An 18,228-nucleotide genomic window follows, 5' to 3' on the forward strand; every position below is an offset into this window, starting at 1 on the left:
TTTTCCTGACGAGGTTGAGAGATAAACATACCAAAGCTTAAGGGGCAAGGATGTTGATTGGTTACTGATGATGCCGTGGGCATGGAAAAGGGCAGTTTGTGCATTATTTGCCTCTGTAGACAATAAGGCAAATCCTTGAGGACTGCTTGCTTCTAGTCTTAACGTGCTATGTGTCCCTAGTGAAGGCATTAGCTGATAGCAGAATTTGGGTCTAAACAGAGAGGATTTTATTCTGATTACAGTCGTACAAATGTTTAGCCAGGTCATTAAAGAATCAGTGGCCTCATTTCCTTTGGGCTGCAGCAATAGCCCCTTCATCTCCACCGATATTTGCCCAGGTAGAGCACTGGCCTGGCTCTCTCATTTCAGGATGTACTGTGTGTAGGTCCCTCAAGGGACCATAGTCGCTGGGAAAATAGTCCTATGGTTTTGCTATCAAATTTTACCTTCTGATAGTATTCAGCTCTGGTAAACACTCCTTCCACCATCATCTGTTGTCTCCCCTAATGAATTGCGGCTTTTGGCCCAAATGCAGGATTTATTTTAGATCTTACACCCTCCTGCTTTAGTCCTGAATGTGAACACTGATAGGTAGAAGCACGTGCCGGCCTGCATCTGAGGCCCTGTGTCCCTTTGCTCATGCGGGCTGGATGTGTTTGTTAATCACACAGGTCCTCCTGCAAGGCTGTAGGAGCGTAGAGCTGGATTGTTGGGATGGAGACGACGGGTTGCCCATCATCTATCATGGACACACGCTGACAACCAAGATCCCCTTCAAGGTAACGCCTCCTCACGGTCCCTAAATCCCATCACGGAGTCACTGTCTTTGTGCGCCTTTTCTATGAGTGACTCTTCCAATCACACCTTAAGTTGGGGCTCTTGTCCCGAGTCTGTAGACTTCCCGAAACTGTATGGGATGTGCACATGTCCATTTTTCTGGGAGTTGATCTAGAACTCCCATTAAGTTCTCACTCAACCAGAGCTTAATAACCAGGACCTGAAATGAGTTACCTTGTAATTATATTGTTGCAATTTTTACATCCTAAGATGATATATAAAAGGCAGGAGCTTTTCTCTTACTACAGGAATTAAAGGTCATTTATCCTGGTGTCCTGCTGACAAAGACCAACATCATGTGTTGGGAGATGATTAAATAATATTACAAAGTAATGAAAATTGGTTCTACTTGGGGAGGTCAGTCACCCAGGAAGACTAGGCTCCTTGGATTATTGTTTCGAATTCTAGATAGTTTATTCATTCATTGTGCGATTACTATCCTCATTCAGTGTTTTTCGTTGTGTAAAATCATTTTTCTCTGAACTGTGGCCGGGCTGGAATGGAATACTATTATTTCTGTCTTATATGTAGACCGGATAGCTAAAATGCATTTTCTCTTTAACTCATCTTCCTATTCATCTCTCCTGAAACTTTTGTACTCTATATTGAGAGAAGGAAGATTTGATAACTGTGTTTACATGCACACATAAGTATATGTATATATGTCTTATTGTCCCAAGTAGATTTATTACAAACTCCTTGAAAACAGACAAGTATCTTAAGCCTTATCATTTTGATGCTGTAACAAACACAGTGCCTTTTACCTATAATGTAATCAGTACACGTACTGATTTATTAGATTTGGCATACTAATAAAGTATATAAGTTCCTTATAAAGTATGTAAACAAAACTCAGTATGAACAGTTTAATGTATTCACAGAAAACTGCCTATCATCTTGCTTAATTTGAAAATACCTTTGAAAAAAATAAAACCATTTTGGCCAGACTTTTCTGCATACAACAATTTATATGCTCTCTGTGCCTATAAGTAACTGGCCTTCTGATACCTGGAGGACATCTGGACTCTAATGAGCTCTTCTGGCTCCCATAGGAGGTGGTTGAAGCCATTGAACGCAGTGCCTTTGTCAACTCTGACCTGCCCATCATCATATCGATTGAGAACCACTGCTCATTGCCTCAGCAACGAAAAATGGCAGAAATTTTCAAGGTAAGCTATAAGCTAAGAGGCAGGATGGTATCTTGGCCTTTGTCTTCTAACTGTTGCTTTTATATGGAGCCACCATGGACCACATGACAGCCGGACCTCAGCCATGAAGCACAATTAGGGTCCCTCAGACCTAAGAAATGAGGGTGCCATGGGAGCTTGGACTTTCTCTTGAATGGTCCATCTTTTCAGCTGAAGTGATAGAAGCATTGTTCTGTGGTCTCCTAACCATTTCCAGAAAGCCTTAGGAGATAAGGAGAGACCAATTCTCCAATGCTTCTGGTACCACAAATCAGGGATGCTGGGATGTCACCTGTCAGTTGTATGTGGAAAACTGAAAATATCTCAGGGCAAATAAGTGAAATTTTCCTGTGTCTAACACTACAGATAGAGGGATCCAATTTGGCAAAGAGCTCAGACCAGCCAAAACAGTTGCTATAACACTTGGTTCTTCCTTATATAGGCAAACTATCATGCAGACAGATTTAGGGGCAAATATTCCTTTATACTTCCCCCTTCCTCCATTGATTGAGGCATTTATGGAAATAAGGCTATCAGGAGGAGGGAGGGGCATGGGCAGAGGAAAATGTCCCCAAATACTTATGCCAACAAAACTAATTAGCTTTTCATATTGACTTTTTTTTTTTTTTTGGCCATCATTTAGAATAATGGTCTCAGCTTTTTTTTTTTTTTTTAGAGACAGAAGTAGAATGTATGCACATGTGTGACTGGTAGGGAGGAGTAGAGGGAGGGAGAGAGAGAGAGAGAGAGAGAGAGAGAGAATGAATCTTAATCAGGCTCCATGCCCAGTGCAGAGCCCTAGCTCAGTCTCACGACCCTGAGATCATGACCTGAGCCAAAACCAACAGTCAGACACTTAACATTGTGATCCACTCAGGCTCCTCCTCAACTTTTTTGATTGTATCCATCAGTAAAATACTGTAGTATATGTATTCCAGTGTACGCTTATTGACTTATTCATAAACTATACATATATCCTACTTATTAACATATTTTATACATTAATAAAACGCACAAAAATAGAATATGAAAGGGAATAACATAAAAAGATGAAGTAAAGAATTATTCTTATACTATTATTTATTAATGGTACAAAATCCCTTTTGGTCTCATAAAAATTTTAACAATAAATGTATTACTGTTTTCAGTGGGAGTAATGTGATTGAAGACATTCATTGTTTTTTAAATTTTTGTGATCTGTGACTTGTATGTCTGGTTTTAAGTTTAGTTTATTACTTCAGTGTTCGATGTTAATGGCTGTAGCAGCTGATAAAGACACCTTACGAAGAAACGTGTGCAGACGGAACAGGTGCTCTTGCCAAATGGTGGTACCCATTTCTCAACTCCATTAATGAGGCAAAGATACATGAAACACTAATAAGCTTCATTTTTGTTCTTTTTTAGTTAAAAATTTACTAGAATTAGAAACTGCTGTATTTTCTACCCTCACCCCAATGGATTGTCTTGTGCCTACTCCCACCGCCCGCCTCCTTGAAGATACACATTCCCCTTCAGAGGCCAATGCTCATAAAATCTTTGTGAGAAGACTGTATAGCACATTCTCCCCATTATCTTTCAACCTTGTCCCCACTCCTTACCTACCTCAAGGTTTCTATCCTTTTGACATCTAACTCACATCTGGAACAGATTGTGTTCTATAAACCACAGCCTCTAATTGAATCTCCTTTTCTTTCTTTAGTGTATCAGACCCTAAAGGACCTTCCTAAATAGTTAGAGCTGGCCCCACCTGGGGAATGGCCTAGACCTCTCCTTCTGACCTTCCAGCCACCTCCCTTCCTTCCAGTAAGAAACTGTTGGCGGGGAGGAGAGACACCACTTCTTTCCTACTTTCTCTTCCTAGGGTTTGCAGAACAATTCAACTGAGCTGAAATATCTAGTTGAATTACCCAAGCGTAGGTAAAAGGCACTGATCGTGTGTTTTCCTTTATTCCTTTCAGAGTGTGTTTGGAGAAAAACTGGTGGCTAAGTTCCTGTTTGAGAGTGATTTCTCAGATGACCCAATGCTTCCCTCACCCGACCAACTTAGGAGGAAAGTGCTCCTTAAAAATAAGAAGCTAAAAGCCCACCAAACACCAGTGGATATCTTAAAGCAAAAGGTATTCTCTCATCATAGAGGCTAGGGGTATGCTGTGTGCCCAGAACAAAGAAATCAATGTTATTCTTCTGACCTTTCAGAAGACCTGCAGGGTAACCAGTTTTGTGACAGTTGAGTTTCCTGGAATGACAAGTTTGAACTTTGGCTTTCCCTTTACTAGACTCATAAATACTGTCCCCTTCCTCACCTAGAATTTTATGTCATGAAATTAATTTCTCATATAGAATGTATCTCATTATTTAAATTACTCTGAACGGGATAATGTGTGACTCTTGGCTCTAGACCTAGACTTCATAGCTGTCAATCCCAAAGTGGTTGCCATGGTTCCCTTTAGGTAAAGCACCCCTGTATAGGGAACCCTCCCCCACCCTTAGAGAAGCACCCCACCCTGTAGGAGGAGCACTTGGACCAGGGGCTGTGACTCCTGAGGTCGGTAGTGGAATCCCAATACCAGCAGCCCCGTGGTCCCAGCATGGAAGTTGGCACAAGGTATCACGGTAGCTTGTGGACTCCAGGGCACTCCCATACCAATCTCACCCACAGAGATCTACTCCCCAAGTATCACAAACCTGCTTGTGTAAAGAGCCTTTGGCCCAAAGATCCATGAAGAAGTGTAGCTCCAGGGCCACTGAGTTCATATGCCAGGTTGCACTCATCACACAGAATGCCAGCTGCCAAATTATCTATTCTATTTAGGCCTCTGTCTTTATTATTGACCCTAAAACACCACTTTTGAAACTTAACAACAAGAGTTGTTGCACGAAGCTCAGTACAGTGGTGCCGTTTCAGCAGCAGGGACGATCCAGAGCTCAACCTAGGTCGTGGCTGATGGCTCTTAATTTCTGTCCGTGCTATCACCTCCAAGCCTCCGGGCCTTATTGCAGTCCTGTTTCAGAGGCTTCCAGAGAACAGAGAAATTAGCAGAAGGATTCTTTTTTTTTTTTTTTAACATTTATTTATTATTGAGAAACAGAGACAGAGCATGAGCATGGAGGGGGGGGGGGGGTCGGGCAGAGAGAGGAGGAGACACAGAATCAGAAACAGGCTCCAGGCTCTGAGCTGTTAGCACAGAGCCCGATGCGGGGCTTGAACCCACAAACCGCAAGATCATGACCTGAGCCAAAGTCAGATGCTTAACCGACTGAGACACCCAGGCGCCCCTGCAGAAGGTTCTATGAGTCCAACAAGTTTGGAGCCTTGTGCAAAGTCGTTAATAAAAAAATGCCAAGTCAAATTGAGTCAAGTATCCAGTTATACCTAGTTCAGTAGTCCATTTGGGACATTCATCAAACCTTCTAAAAGCCCTAATTTGTAGAACTCACAGGTAAGGGCCTGAGTTTGAAGCCGAGTGATATATAGCATGGTTCTACAGAAGGAGTGTTAGATATAGAGCTGAGATACCAGTTTTTAGTCACTGTCTCTGTCCAGACCAGCCACGTGACCATGGGCCAGTCAAACTTCCTGGGTCTCCATTTCTTCCTCTATAATATGGGAATGTGAAGGTAACTAGAGCACAAGATTCTTCTGACACGAAAATATCACAAAATCTTTCCTAAAGTGAATCGTGGGACCCCTGCCAGAATTGCAGACCACTCTGGAAACATTTCACTGTCCCACATCTCAGTCCCTGTTTCCAGCATATCTTGCCATTCTAGAACATTGCTGCTTCCCTGAGGGGCCCTTCAAGAATCTTGTCATCTGCTGAGTAAGTACCAGGCAGTCCCCAGGCTGCCCCGCTCACCTGCAGTGGGATTCCAGACGGCCCAAAGTCCAGGCTGAGTTAGGAGCTTATGTTACATCACCTAGTAAAGTCAGTGATTCACCATGTGCCCAGTTACTCCAGATGCCCTCAGGGCAGGGGAGGATGAGGCCAGAAGCTCCATCATCTTTAGACTTACCCTTCTGAAAACAGATATTTACAGAAAGTGCCCCAAACCATTCCAGCCAAGGGATCCCTACTGGTCAGTTTTGCCCTAACTGGAGAAGCTCAGGATTACCATGGATCCTCTAGAACTATGCCCGGCAAACCTTTTTTGCTCAAGATATGCTTAAAAGATTTTTGAAAAACTTTCCTCTCCTGAAACCAATATTACACTATATGTTAACTAACCAGAACTTAAATAAAACTTTGAAGGAAAAAAAAAAGAAACTGTAACTCTCACACGTTTTTCCCCTTTTCATACATTTTTAAGTTGACATTAGAAATTTTATCACAAGTGTAAATAGTTATAAAGGATATGTTTTCAAACATAATATTTATTATATGTAAATACAGATGACATTAACTGTATATCAATATAATGTACAAAACAGTCCTCATTATCAAAGAAATCAGCACAGTCAGCCAGATGACGTTTGGTCAGAAAAAGTCTGACTTTATTTTTTTTTTCACTCAAGTAAACATTGTATTAACCCTAAGATGACCATCACACTTTTGAATATTATTTTAAGATAGGTGGACAAATGAAGGGAAGGGAGGGTAGGAAAGAGAGAGAGAGAGAAAGAGAGAGAAAGGCATGAAGCCTTGAACATTCTCGTTGCCTAGATGAAATAAGATCCCCCCCACCTGCCCTTAGCTTCTCCAGACTCTCAGGAGCCCTGCATTCTCCAGTGACCCTTTGCTGCCTTAGGTGGTTTTCATCTCATCTCATGCATCACAGATTTTTTTATTGGTAAATGAAAGTTATACGTTCCTTTTATAAAGCCAGAGAAGAACAGTTAGGACAAGAGCATGGGGAAGGGAGAACCAGCCAATCATAAGCTTGTTTGCAGGCAGTCCTGTTTTTTGAAAAGTACACACGGAAGTTGAAGATACTGAATCTAGAAATTGATTCCTTTAAAAATGTATGACGCTGAACATCCCTAGACGTCTTTGTGTACCCTGGAGGCACACAGTTTGAAGATGGCACACAGCTCTAGGCCAAGAGTTGCAAAACCCCCCATCCTCAGGGGTCAGGCAACATAAATATGAGGGGACAGGTGGCTACATGACAGTTGGAAGCAGCCAGGACAGGAGTGGAGCATGCATGCCCTCATAAATGAACAGCTCTAATTAAATTCTTTTCAAAAAATTTTTTATTATGTTTATTTATTTTGGGGGGGGAGAGAAACAGAGTCTGAGTGGGGGAGGGGCAGAGAGCGAGGGAGGCACAGCATCTGAAGCAGGCTCCAGGCTCCGAGCTGTCAGCACAGAGCCCAACATGGGGCTCGAACTCACGAGTGTGAGATCATGACCTGAGCCGAAGTCAGACACTGAACTGACTGAGCCACCCAGGCTCCCCTAATTGAATTCTTTTTAAAACACTGTGCCAGCCAAACCAGTCTGGTCTGGAGGTGAAGTCAGCCCTGACGGCCACCAGTTTGAGCCTCTGCTAGGTTTCCCTGTGTCCAGGTCTGTGCTCTCAAAGCTGCTCCAGAAAGCCTGCCCTTTATGAGGGTTCCAGGGGCCATGAGATCTACGCTGATGGGCTTTGTTAAGAAGTCGTTCAACTAAAACATTAGCATGTGTTCCCCAATGCCTGGCCCTCCTCAGATGATGCATCAGTAACTCACTACCCAGCACAGGGTGCTTTTTCTTCTACAACACTGTTCCTCCGTGCTGTTTTGTTTACTCAGCAACTACTGCCCACTCCTGACTGCCAGGTAGACACAGCCGCCCTGTGCATACCTCTGTGGTCTTCAAGATGCGCTTGAATGTTGTTGCTGTTGCCCTTCCCATTCTCTGCAGTCGCTTGCAGTTACTTACACAGCCTCCAATTCACAAATGAATACATTGTACTATTTCAGAAGTCTTCTTTATGTTGAGCCCAGCCTTCCTTCCTGTTCCTCCTACTCCTTGGCACAACTTCTTCCCTCTGCAGCTGCACAGACTAATTCCAGACCTAGAGAGCTAGCATGTGTCTCCCCACCAGCTTTTCTCTTCTCCAAACTAAACATTCTTGTTGTGTCAACTGTTTCTCATAGGATATGGCTGCTAAGACTCTTTACTTTCCATTAAGAATGTTTGGATATTCTTAAATTTGTGGATATTCTTGAATTTGCTGATCTTAAAATGTGATTTCCAGAACAAGTCCGTACCCCAGATAGGGTCTGACCACACAAGGACAGTGAAGCCATCACCTCTCTTCACTTGTACTTCATACCTCAGTTAATGCAGCCTAGGACTGTTCTCACTTTTAAAATTCTTTGGTGCACACTGGGCTCTTGTTGAGTTTGTGGAAAACAAAAAGAGTTCAGTTATTTTCACATGGACTGTTCTTTGGCTGGTCTCCCATTTTTCCAGGTTGACCGTTGATTTTAATCTTTCATGGGCAGGAGCCTCAATTTATCTCTGTTAAATTTGCTCTTCTTCGGTTTTGGCATGCCATCACAGTACGAAAGGTTCTTTGTGAATTTGGACTTCTGATATCCAGTGCATTTATTGGCAGTTTTTCTAGTGGTGCCTTCATTCCAAGTTGCCCTTGAGCCAGATTACCAAGCAGAGAGCCCTGTGGTCCTTCTTACAGAACCTTCCTGGAGTTTAGGTATCCGTCACTCCTGTCTAGTGCTCTTTTCTTTTGCAGCCCACATTTCCCCAGAATCTAAAGAACTGAGTGTTCTGGAAATGTGTTCTTAGTAAACCCATACTAACCCTTGATAATCACCTCTTTCTTCTGTGTTCTCACAACCAACAAATTAATAATCCATTCTGATTTTGTCGGCTATCACCGTGATACTCCCCACTATATAATTTCCGCAATTTGCCCCTTCCTCCTGTTGGAAAAACAGAACAGTGTAATCCCACTTCTAGTTTTCTAAGACCACTTCCAGCTTCCACGATCCCAGGGACTACTGACAATCATACCTGCAAGGTGTTTCAGTCTGGTAGGTTGTGGGTGCAGACCTGGTGATCTGAGCTCACACAAGACTGGACGATTGAGTGTCTAGAGCCCCAGTGTGTTCAGACCAACCCCTGAATTACCTGGGTCATTGCCACACAGGGAGCTCAGCCTCAGCAAGGTGGATTGACTCAGAGCAAGGGGGGAATTTCTGAAGCCTTCCATCTGCCTCACACTCATCCTGAGGCTCTTATGAAGACCCCCTAACTACATCCCAGCAGATATCCAGTTTTCTCACCTTGATCTCCCGTGCTCCAACCTGCCAGACTCGAACAATTCATACTAGATGACAGGGACTGTCCCAGGTACCAGGGGAGCAGAGCAGAGTAAGACATGGCCCCACCTAGACCCATCTGACACAGTCTCCTCATCTGGCCCCTAACTCCAACCCCCTGACCTATATCTGAATTGTTTTTTGTTTGTTTTTAATGTTTATTTATTTTTGAGACAGAGAGAGCGAGCACAAGCAGGGGAGGGACAGAGAGAAAGGGGGACAGAGAATCTGAAGTGGGCTCTGCGCTGACAGCAGGGAGCCTGACATGGGGCTTGAACTTATGAACCGTGAGATGATGACCTGAGTCGAAGTCAGATGCTCTGCCGACTGAGCCCCCCAGGTGCCCCTGAATTGTTTGAATCAAGGGCTAAGATCCTGTTTTTCTGCCTCAGGGTAAGCTGGGTATTGCAAAAAATAAGGATGTCAGCTCCTAGTTTTCCTTTTGGCCATATCTCCATACTTCCTGCATTGGTGGAAGTGTTTGGGAATTTAAGGGACCTTGACACACTGCTTTCTGATATCGCCAGTCCCAGGATCTTTGCACGGCGCCTCTCCCATCATATGGTTCTCACACTTGTCTGCCAGTGGGTGTACCAAGCTGTTTGCCTCATCATTCCCAGCCCTTTGGCTCTACCTTGAATGCCTGCTGCGTCAAGGCCCTTCTCTTACCCATGACAAATAGACTTGCTTTTGTGGCTCCCTTGTGCCTAGAGTAGCTTTCCCAAAGTTTTGAAGAACACCAATCCTGTGAGACACACTGAGAAAAGGGGGGGAAAATCCCTGGTTAAAAAAGTGTGGGAAATGCTGTACTGGAGATCTTTGAAGAATCACAATGCTCTCTAGCATATTAAATGAAGGCAGTGTGAAACCCTGTAGCAAGAATGTAGTGTCTGTCTCAGTTTGTTTAAGTGCTGTTTCCAACCTTCCATTTTGTTTTGTGGTTACTGTAACTGTCAGTTTTTACCTAACAGCTGTTAATACCCATGGAACTAGTGTTCCATAAAACCCACTTTGAGAAATCCCAGCTGAAACAAGGTTCAGTTGTGTAAAGTGAGCTGTATTGTAAAATATTTTATGTGGATATAGACACAGCCTAAATTGTTTCTTCCTTATGTATACATTTTATATTGTAAAAGTAATATAACCACATTTCAGAAAATTTAGGGAATAGAGAATTATTTTATTTTAAGACATACATAATTCCAGTGCCAAATATACCCTTATTACAGGGGTTCTTAACCGTGATAACACATCAACAGACAGAAATCAAGGGTCCGTGAATTTAGAAGAAGAAAAAATTACATCCCCCTTTGCACTAACCTCTAGCTAAAATTTAGCATTTCTTCCAATAATAAAGGAATAAACCACAGTAACATTGGCAGTTCTTAGGTCTTCATCAGCAATAAAAATTATAGGGTTTTTTCTAAGTTTATTTATTTATTTTGAGAGATAGAGAGAGCACAAGTGGTGGGGGGGGGGGGGGAGAGAGAGAATCCCAAACAGGCTCTGCACTGTCAGGGCAGAGCCCGACACAGTGCTCAAACTCCCAAACTGTGAGATCATGACCTGAGCCGAAGTCGAACGCTTAACCGACTGAGCCACCCAGTGACCCTGAAATTACAGTTTTTATATTACATCACAGTTGTTGCTAATATCTCCAAGAATTATTTATGCTAACCACTATTTCAAAATGTTACTGGACTTACCATTATACATTTTTATCTGTGTTACTAAACATATATTCCTATAGCACAAATTTGTTTTTTAATAATTTGATAGCTGTATTCAACATTTTTTTGGTAATATTTTGTATTTGGTTTGATTCATTTAAAATATCATTCTGAAAAGGTGCCTGGGTGGCTCAGTTGGTTAAGTGTCCAACTCTTGATTTCGGCTCTCTCTCTGGGATTCTCTCTCTCCCGATCTCTTTACCCCTCCCCCCGCTCATGCTCTCTTTCTGTCTCTCAAAATAAAAATAAACTTTAAAATGTCCTTCTAGGGGGGGTTTCTGGGTGGCTCAGTCGGTTAAGCATCCAACTCGATCTAGGCTCAGGTCATGATCTCACAGTTCGTGAGTTTGAGCCCCAAATTGGGCTCTGCACTGGTAGCGTGGAGTCTGCTTAGGATTCTGTCTCTCTCTGTGTCTCTCAAAATAAATAAATACACTTTGAAAAAACAGGATAAAATAAGATGTCATTCTGAGAAGGAATCCTACCTCAGCAGATGACCTAAGGGGTTTGTGCCACAACAATAGGTCAAGAGTCCCTGCTATATTATGCAGCAACATATGTATTATGATGTATTATGTATCATTTTATGTAATTGTAATCATTATGGATAGACAGAGATATATAGACAGGAAACAAATGATTTCGAATTGTATATACATTTACATTTATATTTATACATACAATTCTATATCCTGTTCAACAACTATATCTCACAATTATTTTTTCAAGTCTAATTTTTTTCAAGCAGATACACCACCATAGTTTACTGACCTCATTCTTCTACTGTTGGATTTTAGATTTGTTTCTTGTTTTGAATTCATGCAAGTAACTTTTCCTCCATTTCTGCTTATTTCCTATGCTGAGTTCCCAGACCTATATTAACCTTGTATCCCGTGAAATCACCTCCCAGGTGATTCAAATATAAGTAATATAAGGAAGTCAAATATAGAGATACATAATCTCCCTCGTAGCATCAAGTTTCTAGAAGTTTCTGAGCTTTTGTTAATCTGATTGATGGTTCATATAAAGTGTGTTGAAAAAACTTTATTTAAACCGACAACTGTTTGTTCAGTGTCATTCTCCATAGGGATTCTAACCTTTCTCTCCAGGTCAAAGGCCTTTAGATATTATTTTAAGGGCAAAAAAGAGACAGCAGTTTCTTAGCAGAGATTTACTTTTCCAACACTGATGAGCTGATTCGCTCCTTCCTTCATCATTTGGGAGTGATGGCGGTTCTCACAGCAGCAAGATGTGTCCTGTAGGGCTTGCCCCCTGGGGAACCGGGGTGTCTGGCACTATATATGATTCCTTGTGATTGTTTCTAAAAGCTGCTGGATTGTAGGGATGTTAACATTTGCCCAAATATTGATGTTGTACTTTAGGTGAATTTAGATTTTTGTTTTCTCTCTCAAATGAATCAAAATAGCTTAAGCCACTTTTTGTGACCGTGGCAAGCATTAAGTTATCATTTTGAAGGCTATGAAGGAAACCTCAGGAGCTTAGCATCTGCGGTCTTTAATTACTGATATCTTACAGGCTCATCAGTTAGCATCCATGCAAGCTCAGGCTTACAATGGTGGGAATGCCAACCCCCCACCGGCTAATAACGAGGAAGAGGAGGATGAAGAAGACGAATATGATTATGACTATGAATCCCTGTCTGATGGTAAGAGAGACACAACCGTATGCTGTGTGCGGGGAAATGCTTGGGTGATTTTCTGTTGTGGGGTTTTTTTGTGTCATTTTCCCCCCAAAATGAGTCTGTCATTCCACAGACCAGCAATAACAGATTGTTGTAGTAACTGTCCAAGAATTGCTGAATCCCGTGGCTTAGTGATGAGGACCAAGGAAGGAAGGGGATTCTCTTAGCCACTGCAGCCAACATTCAAGGAAAGAAGAAGAGGGTGTGGAGAGCAACACAGGGGTCATTCCTGAGTGGGTTCCTGGAGGAAAAGGTGGAATTGCAGCAGAGAGACCTCATTCTCACCCTTTCAGTTTCTGAGGTGGCTGATGTACTTGGCAGACATTGTGGCCGCTGGCTGTTCTCGCCCCTCACCACCTGCAGGGGGCAGCATCATGGTTCTGTGCTCTCCGCTCCTCCCTCTCACGGCCTTCACTCCTGCTTTGTAAAAAGTATACGGAAAAAAAAGCAGCATTTCCCTTCCCCCTCTTCCTAGTTCTCACATTACTAACCCAACAAGATATTTCCTTCTGGCTCCACCAAAGGGACAAAACATGGGTGAGCCTAACGGCACAATACAAAAAAGTCACATGAATGAAGTCATCCACAGATTATAGGTGAAGGATTCCTGTTATAAGAGAATTAGGTTTCAGGGGTGTCTCATTTGTACCAAATTAGTTATAGATTACAAAATGTTTCCTAGGTACCATTGCTGATGGTAGACTGTTGCATTTTAGCAACTTGTGAAAAGTAATGTAATAATGAAAAAAATGCTTAAGTTCCTATTTATAAAAATAACATTGTATGTGTAGAATATATGGCTTCTGTGGAGGATAATTGTTTGCTCATATGTAGGTATGCCCAGACCAGCAACCATTTACCCTCGGCATTAAGACAGCCGAGCTACCCTCCTCCAAGTATCTGTTGCTTATGCTCCAGGATTGCCCCCTAGTTATATCCTGTTTCATGAGCCTCTTTCATGGCCAGCAGTTACAGCCCAGCCTCTTTTTGCCTCCCAAATACAATACTAGCCTATGTCCATTTAATATTTGTCCTTAGTAATAGTTGATCGCTTCATACCACCAACTAAAAGCCAAATTTACTTGACTGAAATCCCATCAGTTAATGTGAGGAGCTTATGCTCTAAAGGGGAAGTAGAAAGAGGAGGAAGATGAAAAGGAATCAAGATGATTTCTTGTATCCTATTCCTGAATAGTTGTGGGAATATGAATATTCTTATATTGACTTATTCTTCCCCATGGATTTCCATTACAGTTATGGTGATGTTGTTTCAGAAGAACAAATTTATTCAGATAAGAAACGAAAACCACACGTAAGAGATCAACCAATCCAGATGTCAAATGCCCTGTGAGAGCTTTATTTGCTGGAAGATATATTCACTCTTTATCATAAATTACTCCCATGTTTTTTCTGTACTTTTCAGAACACAAAAGAAAGGCATATATATATTTTTTTATATTTTATATTTTATATATATATTTTTTATTTATATATATTTATATTTATATTTATAAATATATATTTATATATAAATATTTATATATAAATATATATAAATATATATTTATATAAATATATAATATATTTAATTAATTAATCAATATATATGTTTAAATATATGTAATATATTTAAATATATATAATATAAATAATTAATTAAATTAAATATATATAATATATTTAAATATATAATATATTTAATTAATTAATATAAATATAATAAAATATATATTTATATATATATTTTTTAAGTTTATTTATTTTGAGAGAGAACACAAGCAGGGGAGGAGCAGAGAGAGAGAGAGAATTCCCAGCAGGCTCTACACTGCCAGCACAGAGCCTGATGCAGGACCTAAACCCACGAACCTGACCTGAGATCATGACCTGAGTCGAAATCAAGAGTCAGACACTCAACTGACTCAGCCACTCAGGCGCCCCAGGAAAGGCTTTTCTTAATTATTAGTGTTGTTATAGGAATTTTTGATAATGCAAATAACAAAATGATCTGGTATTTATTTATTTCAGTTAGGGAGAGTAAAATTTAAGCCCTATCCCACTGAATTTCTAAGATAGTTTCATGCTTTTTTAAAACCTATATGAAAAGAAAAAAAAAAACCTATATGTACTGAGATGGGATACAAGTGAAAAGGGGACCCCACCAGGTCCTGACTCAGTAAACTAGGAGACGTTGGGTCAATGTCCTATCTCCACTCTAGGCCTTAGGTCCCTCAGATGTGTAACAAAAAGATTCTGTTCAGTGTTGGGTGATGTTCTCCCTTATTCTAGCAGTAACATCTATGATCTGTGAAGGCCACTGCCACCACCTGGATATTTCCCGTTTCGTTGAAAGATTCCTCCAACTGGCAGATTCCCAAACTGGCCTTATAGTTATGTTGTGACTGGTTTAAATTTTTTTTTTTTAACGTTTATTTATTTTTGAGAGAGAAAGAGACAGAGCATGAGTGGGGAGGGGCAGAGAGAAAAGGAGACACAGAATCTGAAGCAGGCTCCAGGCTCTGAGCCATCAGCCCAGAGCGTGACGCGGGACTCGAACTCATGGACCGTGAGATCGTGACCTGAGCTGAAGTCGGACGCTTAACCGACTGCGCCACCCAGGCGCCCCTGTTGTGACTGGTTTAAACATGTTGTGTTGAGGCTCTCTCATGCCACAGTTAAATGCTGTCAATCCTGCATTCTCAGTTGTGCCCTCACTCACCTCTGTACCTCACGCACTCACCTGTACCATCTTCGCGCCCTCCAGTTGAGATGAGAAGGCAGCAGAAACCTGCCTGCCATGGGTAGAACCATTTGGAGCTTCATATGGGGGACCTCAAAGGTTTCTTAGCTTCTTGTAATGATGAGTCCCTTTGGGAAGGAGATTAGAGCTGTGACCAGTCCCCTCAGAGAAATAAATGTACTCTCAAAATTCCACATGGAATTGTGGGAGTGTTGCCTTCGGAGGTGTCCCAGGTGAAGAGCTCATCTGTACAATTTGGGTGGCCCAGGTTACCTCTGTGACAGCTCTGGTCCTCAGTTTTCATGACTATAACATGAGAGAATTAGTTGAAAGCCTCTTTGGGCCATAGAAATGTGATGATTCCTCACCACAAAGTTAAGTCCAGAAGATCTAAAGGAAGTTGCACATGAGACACTTGTGTTTCAGAAACTCCTACTCTGCCTTTTGGCCAATAAGTCCTTTGTGAATATTTATTTAATCAAATTTCATTAGATAAATAGAGATTAATTTTCTTCTGACCTTGCTGTTTATCTTGACTAGCTCTGAACAAGCCCTAGGGTGCAGATTTGAATCTGCAACTTAACGCAGACGTTCTGTGACAGTGACTGCATGACTCTAACAAATTAATCCATTTCTATCCATTTGACATAGTGCATGATTGGGAATATTAACAACAGTCAGTAACTGAAAATATGTAATGTGACTATGACAGCATGATTAATATTAACAATGGTTGTCTTTTTTTTATTGCTAGACTTTATATCCCTAACAGTCAAAATACTAAATCAACAGATTTCTTGTCTAATTTGTCTTATAATCTAAGCTATTGTTATTTATGCTTTGCTTCATACCTTAGTTCAATTTATCTGGCTTTTTGTCTTAATTTTCCTTACTTTTATCCCCTTTCTGATTCTGTTTTTCTATAGCAGATGTCCTTACTGCTTCTCCTGCTCCTAACAGTCAGGAAGGTAAAACCATTCGAACTGGGCATTTTAACTGCATGAATGTCAGCATTCTGTGTCCAATTTCTTAGGCCTGAATTAGCATGACATCGTGACACTGATATGAGTAAAAATGTAATAAAATGATTGATCTCATTTACTTCTTGGCAGCCTGCATGGCCCTTATTTGGTATAAGAATATTTTGGTCTTAAGATTTTTGGTCTGATGAGATAATGAACCTTGGGTGAGAAATGAGAGCTTTCTTGTTTTTCATTTTAAGAGGATAATTGTCTAACACCTGTAAAGTCATTTTTTTAATGTTTGTTTATTTTTGAGAGAGAGAACGCTCATGTGTGAGTGAGGGAGGGGCAGAGAGAGAGGGAGACAGAGGATCCGAAGCAGGCTCTGCCCTGAGAGCACAGAGCCCGTTGAGGGGGCTCAAACGCATGAACCGTGAGATTATGACCTGAGCCGAAGTCGGAAACTCAGCCAACTGAGCCATCTAGGCACCCGTAAAGTCATTTTGGATGACTTGGATAGAAATACCAAAACAAGAGCAAAGTAAAAGATCATATGTCATGCTTTACATATTTTTAAACATACTTTAATTTCTATCCTCAAGAGTTTTGCTTAATAAATTCATAAACAATTATGGAAATTTGACTTTCCGATTAAGTAGAATTGTGAAAAATGCATTGCAGATAACAGTATCTTTTTCCTGCAGGTTTTGGCATTTCTAGAGGTAAAAGAAGCTAATAGCTTATTTTAAAGTGAGAGTGATTAACTCACATATGCACCATCTACAAGTGCTTCCACAACTAAATCCTCCCCTAACTTGTGCACCGAGAACTTCTGGCACAGGGTGCTTTCTGTAAGGTTTGCACAGTCCTAATTATCTGTACAGACACGAGCCTTCTCATTAAATGATGTCTGTATGGTACCAAAACTACTGGTAAATGAGTCCATTCAATTAAAAATAAACACATCCTATACCACATCTAACAAATTTTAAAAATTACACCCCAAGCCATCATTTTGGTAACATAGTAGCTAGATCCTCAGCCTTAACAGATAAGCACCAAGTGACTGGATATCTTTACAAAGATGTCAACATAGCCCTGAAGTGCAACATTTGGTTCTTGTTTGCTGAAGCCTGCCAACTTATTTTCAGACAACATTCTAGAAGACAGACCTGAAAATAAATCATGTAATGACAAGCTTCAGTTTGAGTATAATGAAGAAATCCCCAAGAGGATAAAGAAAGCAGATAACTCTGCTTGCAACAAAGGAAAGGTGGGTGAATGGCTTCTGTTAAGTTACACTTGGACCATGGTGCTCTTGTCAGTATCGGGTAGAATTTCACTCCCTCCCTGTCCCTTCCCTTCACTTTTCCCCTCACTTTCCCTTAGATGCCAAAGCCCACACGGTGATGCTATGGGACACCCACCTGCCATTTGTAGAAGGTTAGTCACTGGTTCATCCAGCCAATACCTGCGGAAGGTGTGCAGTGTGGCAGGCACTGAGATGACACTGGAGGTGCTTTAGTGATGGAGACAAATAGGTAAACAGTGCTTACAGATAAGTACAAAGACCAGTGATTACACAGGGTTGTCAGAGCATCAGGGAGGATAATGTTAGAAGATTTGGCCAAGCAAACAAAAACAGGACATATTTAGGCCAGGAGGACAGCCTGGCACATTCAAGGAATTTCTAGAATTTTTAAAGTTTTTGGAATAACCAAGCAGATAAACAGGGCCCAGACTGTGAAGTGTTCACAGAGGAATGACGCAGAGAATAGAAATGTAAATGAGACACCCAGACCCTGC

General features: G+C 41.3%; 1 protein-coding gene across 10 annotated transcripts in view; it reads left to right on the plus strand.

Annotated features, from left to right (window-relative positions):
* The window catches only part of PLCE1 (phospholipase C epsilon 1), a 319,271-nt gene that overhangs the window by 261,649 nt on the left and 39,394 nt on the right, over positions 1-18,228 (plus strand). For all 10 annotated transcript variants that reach the window (XR_008292338.1, XM_053207694.1, XM_053207698.1 and 7 more), the window contains 5 exons: positions 672-779; positions 1,890-2,006; positions 3,983-4,141; positions 12,558-12,687; positions 17,574-17,695. Coding sequence is in view for 9 of the 10 variants with exons in the window: in XM_053207694.1 (XP_053063669.1) it covers positions 672-779; positions 1,890-2,006; positions 3,983-4,141; positions 12,558-12,687; positions 17,574-17,695 (636 nt within the window). In the remaining variant the exon portion in view is untranslated. The remainder of the gene's footprint in view (positions 1-671; positions 780-1,889; positions 2,007-3,982; positions 4,142-12,557; positions 12,688-17,573; positions 17,696-18,228) is intronic.

Source organism: Acinonyx jubatus, chromosome D2 (assembly GCF_027475565.1).
Source record: "Acinonyx jubatus isolate Ajub_Pintada_27869175 chromosome D2, VMU_Ajub_asm_v1.0, whole genome shotgun sequence".
NCBI lineage: Eukaryota > Metazoa > Chordata > Mammalia > Carnivora > Felidae > Acinonyx > Acinonyx jubatus.